The sequence below is a fragment of the Falco peregrinus genome, chromosome 8 (genome assembly GCF_023634155.1).
Source record: "Falco peregrinus isolate bFalPer1 chromosome 8, bFalPer1.pri, whole genome shotgun sequence".
Lineage (NCBI taxonomy): Eukaryota > Metazoa > Chordata > Aves > Falconiformes > Falconidae > Falco > Falco peregrinus.
Window position 1 is genome coordinate 25029738 of NC_073728.1, and position 19771 is coordinate 25049508.

At 49.5% G+C, this 19771-nt stretch overlaps 1 protein-coding gene across 1 annotated transcript; it reads right to left on the reverse strand.

Moving 5' to 3' along the window:
* Positions 1-12643: 12643 nt before the first annotated feature.
* TBR1 (T-box brain transcription factor 1) lies at positions 12644-19045 on the reverse strand. Its single transcript, XM_055812615.1, has 6 exons — positions 18163-19045; positions 17608-17762; positions 17153-17274; positions 16612-16770; positions 15706-15767; positions 12644-13642 (listed from the first exon to the last, which is right to left on the reverse strand). The coding sequence occupies exons 1-6, from the start codon at positions 18852-18854 to the stop codon at positions 12799-12801; spliced, it is 2034 nt and encodes a 677-aa protein (XP_055668590.1). The 5' UTR covers positions 18855-19045; the 3' UTR covers positions 12644-12798.
* Positions 19046-19771: the final 726 nt, after the last annotated feature.

Here is a 19771-nt window from a genome sequence, read left to right on the forward strand (position 1 = left end):
TTTTTTTTTTTTTTTTTTTCCAGTCAAGATTAGTAACAGCTAGGAAAGGGTGAATAAAAGCTAAGCTACAACAGAATATTCTCTAGTTTGTTATATTTAAGAAAGTGCTTGCAATTTAATCCAGAGAGACCAATAAACAGAAGACTAAAATAAAAAGGCAGAAGGCTGCAGTGTCAAAGTGCTGTTAAAGTACATGAGAAAAGCAATCCACTTGGGGTTCATTGTAACACTTCTAATAATGAGTTTCCCATATTTAGACACAAGAGATAGCAAATTCAAACCCCCTGGAAAGGATACAATACAGTTATACAACAACATAGCAAACTGTATTTGTTTTGTTATTACTACCTATGCACCCTATGGTTTCTTTAGGGAAGATGATATGATATCTTTATACCGTGGTGTGTAAAATAGTCTGAAATCTCTCTTTGCCACCACTAACGTAACAAAATCCTTCCCAAATAATGAAAGACCTCCAACTTGACGCTAAGCATCACTAAAAAAATAATGTTTTGTTACTGCATTTCTCTCTGAGAGGTTTTCAAAATCCTTCCAGTCAGTACATGAGATAGGATACATATTGTCGGGGATAAGTTGTTAAAGTGAATTTGAAATGTGCTTCTCAAAATATCGTTTACACATTTACCAGATGGTAAAATAAACATGTAAATTGTTATCGAGTATACACCAACTTTATACTACAATTTTACCCACTGTAGAAATGGTGTAAAAATGTTGAATATAGTGTTACTTGTTCATTTAATAGTTTATTAACATTTTAAATACATTTGGAGAATAGGTTTACTTTCAAAGAAAAAAATTACTTACAAAAGCATCACTTTAAGCCATAGATCAGGCCAAATTAACCTACTTGCTTCTACAGTTATCATTTACCTTATCAATAATATGATTAGCGTAATTATAGTTGGTTTCTAAGTATTTGCCTATGCATGGCCATTACACATGTTTAACAGGATGGGTTTTAAAAGATAAATTTAAGCTGAGCAACGCATTAAAGTAAGTTTAAGAATGTAGCTGCCAACAACTTGGTAAAAGTAGCTGCTGTTGGAACAACAGGTCACTGCCACTGGAATTTATTCTTTCAAGAGCCACCATACACGTTCAGAAATATGAAGATGTCAATGCTTTATGTATGACAACATAGAAGGTATATGCTAACAGACCCCTGTATCCAAAGAAGAGCCTAATGCATGCACTATTTAGCAATACGCAGGAATTAAAAACTTCCAGCTCAAAGAGTAACCTTTGTCCTTCCCTAAAATAACAGGTCCCATACATGTAATCACTTGTTAATGATCCTGGTAGAAGGCAACAGATGAAGGATTTTGAGGGAAGACTGTTGCTTGTACTACCTACGATTGGTCTCTCCTTTTGCAGTTCTGTTTCTACCAATCCAGCACATGTGCTATAGGATTTTCTTTCCCACCTTTCAGACTATGCCAGCTCTTTTTTTTTTTTTTAAAGAACTTCATTACTTTGCTGTCTTAGATTTAGGAACTTTCCTCATCTGTGAGGACATGTATTCACTCAGCATATTTTATTTTTAGTCTTACACGCCCAGCAGACTCTGAACTAGTTACTCCTTAGAAATGAGCATATCAACCAGTCTTCAAAATATCCAAGGACTTCTTTGGTCAATCCACAATAGGGTCTCTGATTCTCACCTGAGTTTTGTCTGAATTATTTTTTTCCAGAGGCTTTTCACAGCATCTAAATTCAATCTTATGCCAGCCATTAAGCTCCTATTTACTATTACATTGCAGCCTTACTGTCATATGCCCTTGGCAGTAAGGTGTTATCACATAGATACAAATAATACATGATTCCCAAAAGTAATAGCACAGAGTTAACTTAGGAGATAATTTTATTGTTTAGGGAATTCTGGAGGAGCTTGCATATCCAACAAATATCCTAGTATATTTGTACTAGTAGGTGCCACAACATAAAAAACTCCTGACCAAAATTATCTTTAAAGAATATTCCCCCTATACAGGGAGGTAGCACAAAAGTAATAGACAATAAGCTTTAAAAACATGTCTGGTTTCTCTGACTCAGACTATGGAAGCTTGTAATTTAAGATTCAGAAGTCCTGCTGAAAAACAAAGTGCCACAAGCTGCTTCACACCAGGTGCTGCTCAGGGCTCCAGCAGGATCTTCTAGGAAAAGATTAAAAACAAACGAATTTGCATGTGAGCACTTTTAAAACACCACTTGGAATCTGCTGTTTTACCACCCCACCTTTTGGATTACACTCTGCAGCTGAAGCATTTTGCAAAAAGGCAGACACAGAAATATTTGATGATAGTGAAGAGATTGCAATAATAAGTTTTTCATATGGGAATAATAATAACGTAACATAATTATATACCCCTAAAATCTCTGGAAAGGGCTGGTTTAGAAATCATTAGGCAGAAACACAAGTTTAAACTCAAAGAAATAACCTAAGCGGAAAGGGGGAAGATTGACTGAGGTATGCAGACATGAGGTGTCCAATAGCACATCTACCATTACCAGCATACTTCAACATACGAAACAAGAAAAATGTGGGGAAGCTTAGAATTTTGACTACCAAAATCCCTAGAGCATTCAAGTCATGTATTGGCTTTGGTGTACAAACATGTACTACAGACTAAAACACCAAACACAAGAGGGAACTGATGAAGAAGGCATTGTCTTCAGAGCCTGAGCCATGGAGCACCAAACACCTGCCAACCAACTTCAAAGCAGAGCCTGAGCCAACACTTCTATAAAGGCAGGGTGAGTACTGGAAACTTGTAGCATATGCTGCTATTTACATAACTAATTGTAGCATGCACAGTCAAAAAACAGCCTCTAGCTTTAGCATATACGTGCAAAATAATTGATTTTATTATGTACAGAAAATTAGAAACTGTCAGAAACAAAGCCACTAGTAACAACCATAAGGAAGAATTTAGAAGATGCATCTCCTAGATTGCAGAGGCTAGTCTTCACACAGTTATGTGGTTTACAGCTAGAATATAAATCTAGAAAAGATTGAATAACAGCTGATACCCTATCCAAGCTTTCAGTAAAACTGACATACGCACACCATAGTCTCATGGTGGAGATGCTCGAGAAAAATCTTCCCGGTCTCAGACAAGCTGTGGTTTGTCATTTCAGACACTGTTAATACAAGATGAAACTTTGCAAAAGATATGGCAAATATAGTAATAATCTAATCTTACACCAAAATAATGGGAGAAAAATGTGATGGTGTAGAATAAAAGCACTAGCTGAGTTGCTCCTAAATCTCCAGTGAAAAACAGGGGGACACCAAGACATGGGAAAATACAGAAGATGGACTAAAGATGCATTATACTGGCTACTTTTCTGTGAAAAACAAGACAAACACAAAAAAAAAAAAAAAAAAAAAAACACACCACACAACAACCAAATGCATAAAACTCTGGGTTTCACATGCAAAACAGTGTGTTTGTGTAACCCAGGAAAAAATGCATATTGGTTCTAGAATGTTCTATTAATCAGAAATAACATTATTTGAGACAACATTTAATCCTACAGATTAAATCTATATCAGTTAAACATGACATACTTATTCTTGCAATTACAGATAGACTAGAATTTGTTACAAGTTTAGATATTTTTATCAAAGAATAAATTTTAAGCAGGTTATTTTAAGATATCCTCTGGCCGTTAGTCTTCTAGAAAATGGTGTTAAAATTAAAAAAGCTATAAAGAATCAAGCTCAGATCAGCAAATGCCTCATAAATTATAATGCAACACCCCAAAAACTAGGAGTTCACCTGTTACATGTTACTTAAGAAAAAATTCAGAAACAGACGCCCTGGTTATGCAAATACAAATGCTAAAAATATTTACATTGTAGATTCTTATAAAATGTGTCATGTTAAATGTTTTATATGAGTTAAACCTTTACAGTCACAGGAAACTGTATATAAATGTAAATTTAAAATTTTGGGTAGAAAGAGGAAGAGCCTTCCATGGATCTTGTCCTCATCACTAATCCTGAGCAAGGCCTTCTTTCTTTGAGCATCCTCCACAGGAGTTGAACACTTGTGTATGTGCTCAAGCTCTAAACAGAACAAGCCATGCAGAAGACAGTGCAGTGCCCCACCCTCCCCTGCCCTCCCTAAGGGAAAGGATGGAGGAGAGCAATGCAGAGGCTGGACTTCATGGTATGCTTTGGAGATCTACCAGGGAAGAGACCAAAGGCTGCCTGGGGACCACCAGTGTCCTTGCATCAGCTCACAGCTCTGCTGCTTCACCACCCGGGAACACAGTGCTGCATGCATTATCCTGAGCAACTCGCTGAGGGCAGGTTTCAGGTTATAGATAAGCCGATCTCATACCTGCCAGCCTGTGAAAGGGACCACCAGCTTCCTGCTGTCCTGCCGTCGCACCCACCAGCCTGGCAGCCTCTCCCATGCAATAGCACCATCACCATGCAAGTGACTTCAGAGAGCTGAACTGCTTGACAGCAAGCCAACTCGTGAAAAGGGTTGGGTACACAGAACTAAGACTTCCTTATCCTGAGGCAGCTGTAGACATCAAAATAAAGGCAGAATTAAATATAATCACTGTTTAGCGCTGTACGTATTTAGTACAGGCATTACCCTTGTCCATCCATAGCTGGGAAATGTGACCACAGTGACAGAAACGTATTTTCATTACCAAGGGAAAAAAAAAAAAACACCCCAAACCCCCGCAACAGATAACACTGCTAACACAAAATGGGCTTGGGCCCTGATCCTGCGAAGGCTTACACGCATGTGAATGCTCAACTTTACACCGTCACAGGACAATTACTTGTGTTGTTTCTCTAGTTATATTTGGAAAATAAGCCTATACTGCTAACAGACTACCGTGGGGTTTGGCCTTTTAGGTTATATCTGTCTATATGGTGCACAGGGAAATATATTCCTGAAGCAATCTTATATCCACATGTTGTTATGGAATTTTTTTTTTTTTAATTTTTAAAGGCCTCTTTTTCATTTCTGTCATTACACTTCACATTAGTTTACATCTACTTATACAAATTAACCAGTTTGTGATTAAAAAAACATTTTGTAAATAATTTTCGTTTCTATCAATGATCACAGATAACTTTTAAGTGAACAATACATGAAACAAAACAACCGAAACATTGAAACATTTTAAAATACAATACTGAATGTTAACATCAGAGGGGGTTTATAGTATTTAACACAAAAGGGAAAAAAAGAGCTACACTAGATAAGACTGCATAGAATGTAAAAAAGATTTGGACATTACAAAAGTCTCTGACACGTAAAAGAAGGACTGAGACTATCTGCTTAATTTCCTTCCATTCATCTTCTGAACATCTCTTTTATATTGAAACAATACAGTTGGCTAAATATTGCCCCCAAAAAGGGACAAATTCTTGTATAACATTCACCAAGCAAACTGCTTTTAATTCAATTTTGAAGATAATTAAAGCATCAAAATCAAACTTGACAATAAGCAGAAATGAAGAATAAATAATTCTTATCATCTAAACAGAGAAAAATAAAAATCTAAGTACAGTAAGATATCAGTTAATGTCTTCATAATTATTTTAACATAGGAGAAACAAATATGTATACCAAATTAATACTTGGCCCTATTCATTCCATCAAACAGCACCTGCTTTGTATAGTATCTAAACCACAAGAGGAAACAATCCGATGATACAAATCAGTATTGAACCACTGAAGCCGATGAAATGACATAATTGTACATCAGTTGAGGATTTAATCCACACTATTCTGACCCAAACTCTGCAACTAATACCAGTCCTCAATGAATATCTAAAATAACTGCTCAACTGCTCGATAATGCACCCAAGAATAAAACTGTAGAAAGTGTGGAAATCATTTAGAACCACAAGCACTGGAGATTTTTCAGTGAGATTTTCATCATTTCTAAACACGGCTACTAAAGCACTTGGAGACCTGTGAAAAATGCCCCTATTCCTCATCGCTTATGCATGGTGGGTTTCATAGGAAACTCAGGAACTGTCAATAGAAAACAAAACTTTTAACCTCTTATTCAATACCTTGCATCTAATTCAAGTGAAATGCACCCTTCTCCTAATGCAAGAGTAAACTGAGCTACCAGAAGAGAGCTTACACCAAGCTTCAAGGAATACCTATGTACAAACCATCGTGCTTTAGAAGTACAGGGCTAAGGCAGTGGCAACATGGGGAGGTGGGAGATGCTTTAAGGGTCTGCTGAACGAGGATATATGTAGCGTGGTGAGCAGTTATTTCTCTGTGTTATTGCACCACAGATCTAATTTAGTAAAACGTAGGCACTGATCACAGAGCAACCAGCAAGACGGGAGGTGTTGCTGCCTGGCCCTTGGGTGGGATTCCCAGACAATACGGGGTGAGCCCCGACTTCCCGCAGGGCCAGAGAGCAACCACCGTACCTCCTCAGTGTCTCCAGCAGGAGGTCTATGGAAGATGGAGATGTGACAGTCTAGTTGTAGTTGACTCCAGATAAATAACGCCTCCCCTTCAGCAAACACTTCCACAAAGGTAAATAAACTGTAAACAGGGTGTTGATCAATCACCAAAAGCATTTGTTAGCTTACATTTACCATTTAAGTTTAATTCTCAGTGGGTGGGTGGTCTCCATCTAAACTAGGACACCTTTTGGCAACTTGCAATTTCTCTCCACTCAAAGTATGAGTGTTGCTCTCTCACCCTCACTCACCCTTCAGTCCCAGACCAATACTATCTGCTTCCTGGATAAACAAAAGCAGTCAATGCTTAATTAGATACAGTTCAAGGAAGAAGCCGACTTACAAAATTACTTTCATAGCACGACCCATAGAAATTAAGATATGATTTTTAGAAAGTTTAGATTACGTGTCAGTGCTGTCACTAAAAAAAAAAAAGAAATAATAATAAAAAAAAAAAAAAAGGGAAAAAAGGAAATTACCCAAACAGGCAAAAAAATATGTTACAAATGATTGAAGTGGAAGCTTGTATGATGCACTTTTGTAACTCATCAATGCAGTGTTTCTACTATATTAAAAACTGAAATTATTAAGTGTATTCTAAATCAGTCAGTCACTTCAAGGTACACAACTATCACAATTATTGAAAAAGGCCTTGATCCTGAAAACATTTATGTCTGTGAATTTTTAGACAAGTGAATAGTCTTTGTAGGGCTGACCTCTTACTTTACGTTGTTCACACATATGAACTTGCATGCACGATCAGAGACTAAGGCAGGAATACACATTTACAAGCTATCAACATTTTACCTAAAATGTCTCTTAAAACAGATTCAAAGCCATTACCAGCTGTTTTTTATTTAAAGCTTAAGAAATAAATGCTTGTTAATAACAACGCAATAGTATAGATAGTTTTACACAGAAGTAACATACCTGAGGTTTTCATCCGTTCTGCCTTCAGTTTTGAAAAATAAAAAATTAAAATTCACCTAAAAAGTCAACTCAAGACCAACAAGATCATTTGTACTCGTATCAGCCCCTTGGTGTTAGAAACGCTGCAACTATGAGAAACTGCAGTGATAGCATGAATAAAACATCACAGATTTTATTGTGTAATACATTTTATAAGGCCAAAAGTTACATCTGATCAGCCACGGCAGCCTTGGATCTTTATGAATTAATGATTATTTTACATCTGTAAGAAGGAAAATATTACATATGCTCAAAAATATCTGTGTTTTATATACATATATATTTCAACCACTTTTTTTTTTCAGATACACATATTTGAAGAAACGGGCAGCTTTCAATTGATCACGCTCTGAAATAAGCAGTGCTTTTGTTTGTGCATTCCCAGATTAATATGCATTCTGATAAATGCATGAAATGTTATCACTAAGCTGTGTGGCTCTGCAGACCTACCACAAATATAATACATCTATGTAGCTGGAAAGAACAGGGTACTGAACGCACAGTCTGCTGCCTTCCGTCTACTTATCACTCCGCTATTTCAATTTTTTTTCTTTGACTTTGCCCATGTATCTTAGCAAGTTGCACATTCCCCACTGGAGACCACATTCATGACAAGTTTTAACACTTAAAATGAAAACTTATGTCCATTCTGCACAGAAACAGTACCTGGGAAACATACTTGCATGCAAAATCCTTTTTTCTGCTTTTCCCAGTACACATGCATTCTTTTTTTGTATTGCAGTAATTTTAAAATTGTTCTAGGAAATTTAAGTAAGACTTCCAAAACCAGTAACATTTTACAGGGATAAATCAGAATATTTCCAGTTGACAAAGTAATTTGTGAAGGACATACAAAGCACCTGAAAACAAGACTGCAAAGAAAACCGTTTTAACTATAGCAACAGTACTCACTGCATAATGTTATAAGGAAAATTATGCAATTAGGTCTCTTATCAGTCTTATGAAAATTCAGATTTATGCCAGTTAGGGGGGGGGGGGGAATCATTGTTCACCACATCTCCCTTGAGCACTACCTAGGGGAGGGGAGTGATGACCAGACAGCGAAAATTAAGAAGAACGTGTCCCACCTTACGCCTATTCTGCCAATCTGTCGTGGTTGTTCTTCTAGCTCCATAGGTTTACATGATTTTTTTTTCTTATTTTTTTCCCCCCCTTTTTTTTTTTTTTTTCTGACAAGTAATACAAGAAAGATTCTTGCCTTCTTAGGATCTTGCAATCTAGTTTAGACATAGCACGTCAAGTGGTGATGAAAGAAGGTTAGGGTGGGTTTGAAAAGATGAGGATTCCAACAGTAAACGATGCAGAGACATCAGTTTGGTAATGTACACATGTTTTGCATGATTCATTGGACCAAAATGGCCAAAGGAACTTAAAAAGCTGTCAAAGGCATCTTTACCTCTGACCTACCTAGTCATCCATCTGCTTCCTCGTGCTGTCAATCAAAACCCTCCCATCCTTATCACTGTTCTATTACACATTTTCCACAACCATTTCTCCTCCAGCTCTTAAAAAATATCTTAGCAAACATTTCAATCAGTCATTAAAAACCTTGTTAAAATATGCAATGTGTCATCAAATATGCATAGCGTACTCGTGCAAAATCTGCAGAGCGTAAATCACTGTATTACATTTGATACAGTATTAATGAGAAACATCGTAGAAAGTATTACCAATAAGAACTTTGAATTACTTTCTATGGGTCGGAGCTTGAATTTGTGTTATATCAAATAAAGCAAAGAAAGGGCAACCGTGTAGATTATTTTACACAATAATTAAGTTAAAAGCCCGTTCAGCATGCCTAGAATGATAACACAAATTATACTTCATGCAAAATTCATGCAATTAGTTGCTGGTCTAACAAATTCGTACACGGGGTTTTGCTTCGACTAAACTGAGTGCGCTGCAACTATACCATCAGCTACACACACCGGGTCAGAACCTGCGTGTTCCATCCCAGGCGCAGGCAAACACTGCAATGTGTCAGCAAACATATGTTTAGCAGACACACAGGTGCACCTCTAGTAATAATAATAATAATCTAAAAAATTATAACAGCAATGAAGTGACCTACCGACGGGAAATAGCCTTTTTTACTTCTGCAGCCCTGATCTCCTCCATTCTCCCGCAGAAATAGTTATGGAATTATCCTGTCGAAATAGTTACGGAAAACATCAACCACTCACGCACAGGGAAGGATGTTGGTCAGACCTGCCACGCGTTACGTGCTGGCTCCAGACCCGCTGGATAACCCCCGCTACGCTAACGCCCGCACACCCGCGTCCGGCGAGCGGCGCGCCCGGGGTGGCCGCCCCGGCACGAGCCCCCGCACCCCGCCGCGGCACCGGGGAGGCGGGCGGCAGCGGCTGTCCTCGGCGCTGCCCGCGGGGCTCCCGCCGCGCTCGGCCCCGGCCCCGTGCCCTCCCGGGGGGCAACGCCGCGGCAGGAGGGGCGGGCAGGGCGGCTTTCGCTGGCCGGGAGCGGGGAACGGGGGCCGGGAGCGCTCCGGGCTCTACAGGCTGGCTGCCGCGGGCAGGGGAAGCCCCGGGGAGGGCGCCGGGACAGCCCCACACCGCGCCGCCGAGGGGCGGCCGGGGTCCGCGGGAGGCGGGGGGCTGCGGCGGGGCGCGGGCGGCGCCTCGGCCTCCGCCGCTGGGTGCGGGGCGGCCGGGGAAGGGCGCGCACCCCCCGCTTCTCCGAGGGGCCTCTCCCGCCCCTCCCGGGGGCGCTGCCCTGGCCGCCCCGCTGCGGGCGAGGGGTCCCGCCACACGAGGGCCGAGGGCGCCCCGCAGCCGCCGCCCTGGGGCCGCAACGTGAGCCCGACGGCTGCCGCGGGGCGGCCGCCGCTGCCGCCTCAGGCCGGGTCCCCCCGGCGCAGCGCGGCGCGGGCCCTGCAGCCAGCGGCGGCGTTGGGGGCGCTGGGGCCGGGCTCAGGTAGAGCCACGCACCTGGGGGAGGGGGTGTGCAGTCGGGCTGCTCGGGTGCCCCCCCCGTCACTGCCGCGACAGGACACAGTCCCCGGGGCGGCTCCGCACCCGCGCTTACCCCGCCGAGGAACCGAGGATAAAACTGGCCCCTGCCCCCCGCACCTGCGCAGCCGGCCCACGACGGTGCCGGGGGATGGCGCCTTCCCCACAGCCCACAGACGGGCGCTCTGGAGAGGGGGCAGCGTCTCCGGGAGGGCGGCAGGGGGACAGGTGTCGGCACGGAGCGGGGGCTCCGCTGTCGGTCCCGCCCCTGCGCGCCCGCGGTGGCCCGCGCAGCAAGGAAGGCCGCTCCCCCGAAAGGGCGCCCGCCCCGGGGGGCCCGGCCGGGCACGGCGCTGAACACCGCGGGGGCTCCGGCAGCGCGGCCCCCGCCCCGGGGGGGCGAGGCGAGGCGAAGGGGGGCCTGCGGGCGGGCAGCGCTGCGCCCCGCGCCTCTGCGGCGCGGCAAAGGCGGCCCCCCGGCCCCCGCCAGCCACCTCTCCCGCCTGCAAAATGCTGTCAGGGGGCTTAAGCGTCAGAGACGGGGATAATTATAAACCTCTCAAACCCGACGGGGTTTCATCTCCCTCCGACCGCAAACCTCCGCTCTCGGCCGCGCGGCGTGCGCAGTGTCCGCGGCGCTCGCCCCCCCAAAAGACAAGCGCGGGGCGAGGGGGGCGGCTGCGGCAGTCCGGGGGGGCCGTGGGACCCCCCCTCCGAGCCAGCCGGCCGCTCCCCTCGGCCTCACCAGGTTCCGCGCCCGCGGAACGGCACAGCGCTTTCCCACACGACGTTAACTTTTTACCAGGTTTATTTTACTTGTTATACACAGACGATACAAACGGGCAAAACCCGAAACATTTCTCAATGGAGCATGTACTGGTATAAATTATTCAGTTCCACAGACGTAACAGAACAAATATAAAAATCACAACATTCGATTTACATAAGAGTCAAAAATATACACACGTTTATGACCCTGAATTTCTATTAGGAAATTTCCCCGTCGAGTGTAATCTAGACTGAATATTTAGCCTGATGCATATTTCAGCTTGTAATTGTTTGTTTGTTTTCCATATAAAAATGCATTAATTGTATAGATTTGCTACTCAAAATTCGAAGACTTACTATTCTGCTTCGCCGGGGGGAGGAGACCTGGAGGGGTATTAGTTCTCCTTCATTAATATAATAAGAGGTTTACAGGAAAGATCGCTCTTACTTTCGATGTGCATTTGATTCCCCAGGAAGTCAGATCTCGGTTAGCTACTTTATGAAAAAGTCAATTCCAAAACTAAATGCAGTAAAATATACAACTCACAATTCATCTTCACTGGACTACACTATGGTTACCAACAATTCAGTCGTCTATATCTTTTTTTTTTTTTTTTTAGATTATTCATTACAAAGATTTACAGCAATATAAAGAAAGAGGGGGAAACTGCAAAGAAATTTGAAAAGAGTTTGTCAGCATATTTGGCACCTGTGGGGACCAGTAATGGATTTGGCACTTGGGGGCGGGGGGGGTGGGGGGGAATACCACAAAAATACTAATATTGCTGATGTCGAGCTATTCCTTTTAGAGAAAAATACAGAGGCAGTTAATTTTGCTTTTGGAAGGCGTCATGCTACTTTAATCGACTTTCCTACGAGACGTATTTCTGTTCTTTTGAAGGGAAAGCTGAGCTATTCCTTAGCTGTGTTAGCCCAGGGCACAGCGTAATTATTTCATGCGAGGAGCTGCAGAGAAAGTGAGAAACCCATTACTCGCTGCTACAGCTATGGACCACTCTACATTTCCAGAGGCATTTAGAAAGAGTGTTTACCTGGGGAGGGGCAAGGGGAAGAGGGAGCAAAGGTGGAAGGCGGGTAAAGAAATTTAAACAGGATCTAAGTTTTGTGACTTAACAATGAAAACAAAAAAAAAAAATCCGAACAAATAAGAAAGAAACGGAACCAAAGAAAAGTAATTGGTTACAATAAATTAAATACTATGTACAGGCATTTCACAGGCTCTTTTTTTTCCCCCACTGTTACTGTTATCCCCTAGTATCCATCCGTGGTGAAAGGAAGGAAGCGCTGTACGGTGTGAGAGTCTAAGCATCCTACTTATCAGTGGGTCTCGGAGCGGCGGTGCCCGCCGCACCCCCGGGGCGCCGCCGGGCCGGGCGGGGAGCGGGGCGGGGGGGCGGCGGCAGCCGCGGCTCTGCCTCCCTGCCTGCCTGCCGGGCCGGGGCCGGGGCCGGGGCCGGGCCGGGCCGGGCCGGGGGTGCGGATGGGTCAGCTAGGGGCGGGGGTCAGTGCGCTAGCGCGGAGGAGTTATTGTGCAAAAGGACGGCGGGGCCGGGCGGGCCGCGCCTAGCTGTGCGAGTAGAAGCCGTAGTAGCCGATGTCCTTGGCGCAGGTCTTTTCGCAGTCCCGCTGGGTGAGCACCTCGCTCTTGAGGGGCGAGGAGCTCTCGGACACTGGGGTGTCCGAGGGGGAGATTCGCCTCCTTTTGGCCTGCTCGTAAATCCCAGAATCGGTGGAGTCGATGGACTTAATGGACGACGGCGTCTCGATCCAGCTGGAGTCGGACAAATCTTTGGGCTTGGAGTCCTCGGCGCCCGGCAAGGGGGACCGCTCGGGGGCCAGGCTCTCCGCCTCCTCCCCCAGGTAGGGGTTGCCGGCGGCCATGCGCGCCGCCGCCGCGCTGTTGGGCCAGCAGGAGAGCACGGAGCCCGACTTGCTGCAGTACTGCGGGGGGCTGCGGGCTCCCCAGCCCGAGGGGTCGGCGTAGTAGCCCAGCGGCCGCCCTGCGCAGCCGGCCGCCTGCAGGGGCAGCGCCTTGACGCCGGCGGCCGCGTAGGAAAGCAGCGTGGCCGCGTTGCCGGCGAAGTCGGTGGCCGTGTCGTAGGCGGAGGCGGCGAAGTCGAGGCGGTTGTTGGCGGGGGCGACGAACCAGCGCTGCGGCGAGGGGGCCCCCGGGTCCTCGGCTTGCTGTGGGGAGAGCAGCCCGTTGGTGTGGGGCACGCTGCGGTCGGCGCCGGGCCCCGGGCCGGCTCCTGCCCCGGGGTGGAAGCGGGACTTGGCGTAGTTACTCACGAACTGGTCCTGGAGGAAGGAGCCGGCCATGGCGTAGCGGGCCCCGGGCACGATCTGCGAGCGGGGCGAGTCGTTGGGGGAAGGCGTCAGCCGGTCCATGTCGCAGCCCGTGTAGATCCTGCACAAGAGAAGGGGAGAGAGCTGGGTGTCCGCCGCAGCCCGGCGCGGCACCCGGCCGGCCGCAGCCCCGGGGGGGGTTCGGGCCGGGCCAGCGGCCGCCCCATGGCGCTGCTGCCTGCCCGGGGGCCCGCGCTCCGCTCCGGGCTCGGCCTCTGCCGAGAGCCTTAACGGGGGAGGAGGATGGGGGTCGGCACGGAGAGCGAATCTTTGGGGACCGGCTGGCCGTTCGCTGGCAGGGCCGAGCGAGGGCCTCCGCTCCGGGCCGAGCCCGGCCTCCCAACGGCACGACATCCCGCGCCGTGACACAGCGACCGGTCCCGCCATATGCGCAACAGGCAACCCGGTCATCTGCCGCGCACGGCGTGAATGGCAGACTGCGGAATTATATCGGCTGTTTAACACTTATTATTGGGAGTCACAGACGAACCATCAACATCTTACCGAGTTTAAATTAAGCTAATCTTTAAACACCTACTGTAGGAAATGTAAAACCAGACACATCCAGTGTTCCCTGCGTGGCCTATATATAATTCTCCCATGCTGGGCTGCAATTTGCGATTATAAAAACTTTAATGGATGAATAACTACTATCTGTATTTAATTCAGGCTAAAACTGTGCTTTAATTAACCCTCCACGCCTCCTGGAATTTCTTATCCAAAATAAACTTGGCCCTTAAACAAATTCAACGTGCTAGACAACATTGAAGCTTCCCCCTCCCCCCGTCTCCTTTCAAGTGACGCCCTATAAAGTTGGGGTTTTCCTATTAAAAAGAGAAAAGCACTTGCGGCTGGGGGCGAAGGCCACGTGGCCTTCCCAAAGGCCATGCATCCTCCTGGCAGAGCTACCAGGAGAGGGGGCAGGGGCGGCTGCCGCCCTCCGGGGCGCCACGGGCCGCCGGCCCCCTCCCGCCGCCGGCCCGGCTCCCCCGCCACGGCCGCCGCGACCTCCACCCGTCGAGGGGGACCGGGCACAGCACAACTCGCTCCCCGAGGAGGGCCGGTGCTCGGGCCCCGGCCCCTTTCGCACGATTTCAGGCCTCGGCGTCGTTTCCACCCCTGGGCCAAGATGCCGCTGCTGGGGGTGGCCGGGCCGCTGTCGGAGCCAAGGGGGGGCTTGAGCAGGGGCTGAAGCTACGCGCGAGCACAGCCGCTGCCGGCCGCAGTTTGCAGGGGAAGCAGCGGGTTTCCCCTCTGGAAACCGCAGTCCCGTGCCGCAGTCCGAAGCCCGCAGCGGGGCAGGAGGCGCTCTGAGGCCGCCCGCCCCCCCGGGCGTGGGGGCCGCCCTGTACCGCCACCCCACGCTGGTCCGGCCCGGCCCGGTCTGGGCAGGGGCAGGGGGCGCCGGGCCGGCCGTACCCCGGGCCGGGGGAAGCCGCAGCCGCCGACGCCTGCGGGCCGGTATGTCGCCGTTGGGCTCCCGAGGGCCGGTAGAGGCGGCGGGGGGTGTCGGGGGCTGTGCCCCCCACGGAGCCGCACTCGGGGCGGCACCAGCCGCAGCTTCCGCCGCCGGCCGGGTCCAACGGCCGCACCGGGGCGCAGGGGGCCAAGGCGGGGGGGGCAGCGGCCGCGCGGGGACAGACCGCGATCAAAACTTCGGAGGCTTTAAGCTCCACCCAGAAGGAAGAGCTGGGGGGGGGAAATCCAACCCCAGACAAGAAAGACAACGACGAAATTTTCCTGGGGACACGGGCTGCGCGGAGCCCGGGGTGACGCACACCCGGCGGGCTGCTGGGGCACCGAGCCCCGGCTGCTCGGGCGCTGCTCCGGGAGCCCTGGCGCGCAAGCAAGGGGGAAACTTGGAAAGGGGCGCAGGGGTATGGGCCAACAACAGAACGGCCGCAAGTGCCAAAGCGGGATGTGGGCTCAGGTGCGGGCAGCGCGGCCCCGGGTGCGGAGGTGGCCGCAGGCTGCGCAGAGCTGCGCGGAGCCAGCCGGAGGGCTCGGGAAAAGCCTGGCGTGCCACGGTTCGGTGTGAAATGCAGCCAGCCCGCACCCCAAGGCTTCCCTCTTTGACATGTGTGTGCAGCCGGCAGAAGGGTAACAAAAATGCTGTTTACTTACGTGTCATAATTGTCTCGGAAGCCTTTTGCGAAGGGGTTGTGGTCTATTTTCAGCTGTGTGATCTGGGGAAAGAGGACCAGAGCGCACGTTGTGAAAGCCTGGAAAACACACTCTGCTGCAGCCAACACGTTTCTAAAAGGATCAAGCTTTACTCTAGTCGATCAAATTGCCTTTAAAGCGTAAAAAATAAAGCTTTGCCATGCTCATAGACATCACGGTCTAATTTTAAGATTTACTTTATTGTAAGGAGAGCTATAAGAATTAATATTTAACCCCAAGTTTTAAGGCGTGTTAGTAGTATTCCTGCTGCATGGGCATGAATACTGAAATCCAGAAATTAGGCAAATCGTACCGCAGAACGGTAGCTAAGAGTTTACATTTGCATCGAGCAAAATAATTAAAGCAGGAATGCAGAGTGAACATATGTCATTTGAAAGAGGGGGCACCAGTCTGTAGCAAAGCCAGACCACTCCGAAACGTAGCCAGGCATTAACGAGCTTTTAATTTGAGGAAGTTGCTCCGTCACCCCCGGCGCAATCAATGAGGTTGTTAATTGATCTTTGCAGACTTAAAGCTTAAGCTAACAGCTTAACGGCTAACCGAGCCGTTTCCGACTGGAAGACAAATGCCGCGGAGAAGCGCCCAGCTGCGGGCGGAGCGGCACCGCTGCCGGCGGGACTCCTGTCCGGCCCAGGGGGGCAGCGCCGCTGCGGGCGGGCGAGCGGCCGCCCGGGGGTCCCGGGGCACAGGCGCCGCGGGGAGGGCCAGGGGCACGACGGCTCAAAGCGGGGAGCCGGGGAGCCCCGTCCCCCGGCGCCGGAGAGCCGCGGGGGGCAGCGGGCCGGGCCGGCCTCGGCGGGATGCCCTGCAGGGAGCGCGGGCGGAATGAAGCGGGGAGCTCTTTACATCGGTGTTCTGGTAGGCGGTGACTGCTATGAACTGCGTCTCGGGGAAGGTGAAGGTCTGCACTCTGCCCGGCTGGTTGGTGTCCTCCGTCCCGTCTTCGTTCACCTCCACCACATGCAAGCGGGGCTGGTACTTGTGGAGGGACTGCAAAACCACCATCTGTCGGGCAGAGGAAAAGGAGGGAGGGGGCCGCGGGAAGAGGAGAAAATGAGAGCGAGAAGGACCGGTAGAGCGATGCCCGCGGGCTGCTGGGCTCGGCCGCCGGCTCCCTGGGACGGCTGCGGACGCCTCGGCCGCGGCGGGCGTCGTCGTCAGCCCGGGTAGCGCGCTCGGGGTCGGTGAGGCCCGTGGCAAAATAAACGGGAGGGCTTCCTCCACCCCCACCTCCCCTTTTATTTTCACCTAACGACACGATCTAAAAAAAAAAACAAACCAACCAACAAAAAAACCCTAAAAACGCGCCCTTTCGAAAAACGGCAGGATTTTGCCCGAAGCAATAAAAAAAAAAGTCTGGCAGAGCGTCTGCGTCTCCCCCACTGACCTGCCCGTTGTTGTTTGATGCTCCTTTATTGTTTGTAAGTTTTAGTTTCCCAAAGGAGATTTCCTGGCGCATCCAGTGGGCTCCCGTGTTGGGGGAGTCGGGGTGCATGTACACCCGGTTGCCTAAGCAAAACAACAAAAAACACAACCACATCACAGTTCTCGCGTGTACCCCGGCTCTGCCACTGCGGCGGCACACGAGGTCGAAGGACCCCGTTAAGTCAGCGGTATGTCACTGGCGAAACTCCCCTCCTTTTAACCGAGAAACATTAAAACAGCGTTTTCCGAACGCCTTTTACTTTCTCCTTCCACCCTCCTTTTTTTTTTTTTTTTTTTTTTTTTAAAAGCATCATTGGCCTGTTCTCCTTTAAGTCGCCAGAGCCAGTCCACAAAGGCTGTAATTAATCATTCTCACCTACATATGTGTCGGGAAAAGTGTTAATTGGAGGAACTTGCCTTGTACATTGGTGTCCGCCTTGCCGCAAGGAACCCATTTGCCTCCCTGAAATCTCCAGTGGTTGGGATCCGCCAAAATTACATCCACAAAAATATTGTAGTGAGCCGTGGGGTCGAGACCAGAAATATTAAAACTTAGGAAAGGGAACATTCGCCTATAAAAAAGGAAAGAAAAAAAAAAAAAGGAAAGAAGGAAAGCAAGCCACCGGCAGCGACAAGCACACGCGGGGGAACCAGCCCGTTGTGCTTCATCCTCACGGCTCCCGGTAGCGAGAAATAAAAATCCAAAGGAACTCCCTCCCGGAACGCCGGGCTCTCCGCGGGGAAGGGACGAGGACCGCGGGCACGGGGACCCGCGGGGGGGCAGGGAGGGCTGCCCGGCGGCGACCGGCGCGGCGGGGACCGGCACGGCGGGGACCGGCACCGCCGCTCCCGGTGCCCGGCGCAGGGGCCCCGGCGGCGGGCGGGCGACTCCCCCCGGGGCGGCGGAGGCTCCGGGCGGCTCCCCCGGCGGCTCAGCCCCGACCCGCGGCGCGGGTCCGCGCGGTGGCTTACCTCCCCTGCTTCGTGATGATCATCTCCGTCTGGTGCCGGTGAAATTTCAGCCAGAGTGGCCTGTTGCACAGGTAGACCTGAGCCTTGCCGGGAACTAGCCCCGGCTGGGTGGAGGAGAACTGGTAGAAAGGTGCCCCTTGGTAGGAATGGCCATACTGCTGGGGGTAAGGGTAGCCCGCCGTGGGGTAGCCTTGCGGAGAAGAGTTGGACAGGAGGCTGTTATAAGCTCCGTTGGTGATCACAGGATGGTGAGCCATGTAGCGGCTGGGGCTGGCGATGGAGAAGGCTGGGTGAGCAGGTCCATGCTGGCTGGGGTAAGGGAACATGGTACTAGGAGCAGAGGCAGCAGACTGGGGCTGGCTGGACTGAGAGAGCAGATAGCGATCTGCAGCAGATCCATCGAAACTGTGACGAAGCTCAGAGACCCCGTCCAAGACGGGAGAGAGTTTATTTCTCTGGACGTCCCCTGGTGTGTCCTTGGAGTCAGGAAAATTGTCTGTATCTGACTGATTCGTCATCCCCCTGGTAATTTTTTTCAAAGGTGAACTTCTCTCCAGGTTGTCAGTGGTCGAGATAATGGGATGATCATGCAAGGCAAGCTCAGATCCGCCTGCATGTGGGTAACTGCTGCTCACATTGAGAAATTTCTTGGAGAGCATGATAGAGGGAGAAAGACAATGCTCCAGCTGCATAGCTCTAGCACCACAGTAATAACCCTTCAGTCCCTGGATCTGAAAGGGCTCCTTAGTATCAGAAGCTAGACATCCTGGGACCCTCACTAGACAGAAAGCACTTCATCCACCAAATGCTTCCCAAACGTTTGATTTACTTTTTTTTTTTTTTTTTTTTTTTTTTTCCTCCTTCCCTGGGAGAAGAGATTGGCCAATTGACACTATGCAGCAATCAGGAAAGACTCACTTTTGATCTTGCTGCTTGTGGAGAGGATGAAACGGCTTCTGCCATTGGTTAACCGCTGACAGTAATTTAATTAGATAGACATTAATTAGGATAATCACCTGGCTCCTGGTCGCGACGATCATGGCAAATTGAAGGAGATGATTTTATTGTGAGATAGAAGGAAGGCGAAGGGGGAAGGGAAGAGTGTGTTTGCTGTAAGAGCTCATTATTATGTGACCTTTCCAGCATCTTTTTTTTTGTTGTTTTTTTTGTTTTTCCCCGACTACGGCTGGAAAATAAATCACAAACCCCGCGGTTCCCCAAATCCTGCGCGCGTGCCCCCCGCCTTTGTGTGTCAGGCTGGCGAGCGGGTGCGGGGGTCTCCGGGGCCGGGCGGCCGCTGCCCTCAGCTCACCCCCGCCAGCTGCCTCCCCCCGCCCCCCCCCCCCTCCCCGCCCCCGGCCCCTGCGAGCGGCCCCCCCGGCGCAACGCCCCCACCTTCCCGCCCGCGCCTGCTCCGCGGGGGCAGCGCGTCCCCCGTCCCCGCTGGCAGCGCCCGCGCAGCATCTCCCTCAAGTTCTGAAATAACCATCAGCCCCGCAGCCGAGGCGCCCTAACGTACTGGCCGCGGTGCTCACGGGTTCTTCAGCAAATAAATATTTTATCCGGGACCCGAACGCCGGAGATCATCAGCCAAACGGCGCGGCAGGCA

Coding starts and splice junctions, on each gene's coding strand:
- TBR1 (XM_055812615.1), bottom strand. CDS start 18,854: ATGCAGCTGGAGCATTGTCTTTCTCCCTCTATCATGCTCTCCAAGAAA. Junction 16,771..17,152: donor CATCAAACAACAACGGGCAG/GTCAGTGGGGGA, acceptor TCTGCCCGACAG/ATGGTGGTTTTGCAGTCCCT. Junction 13,643..15,705: donor TTCCGAGACAATTATGACAC/GTAAGTAAACAG, acceptor TCTCTTGTGCAG/GATCTACACGGGCTGCGACA.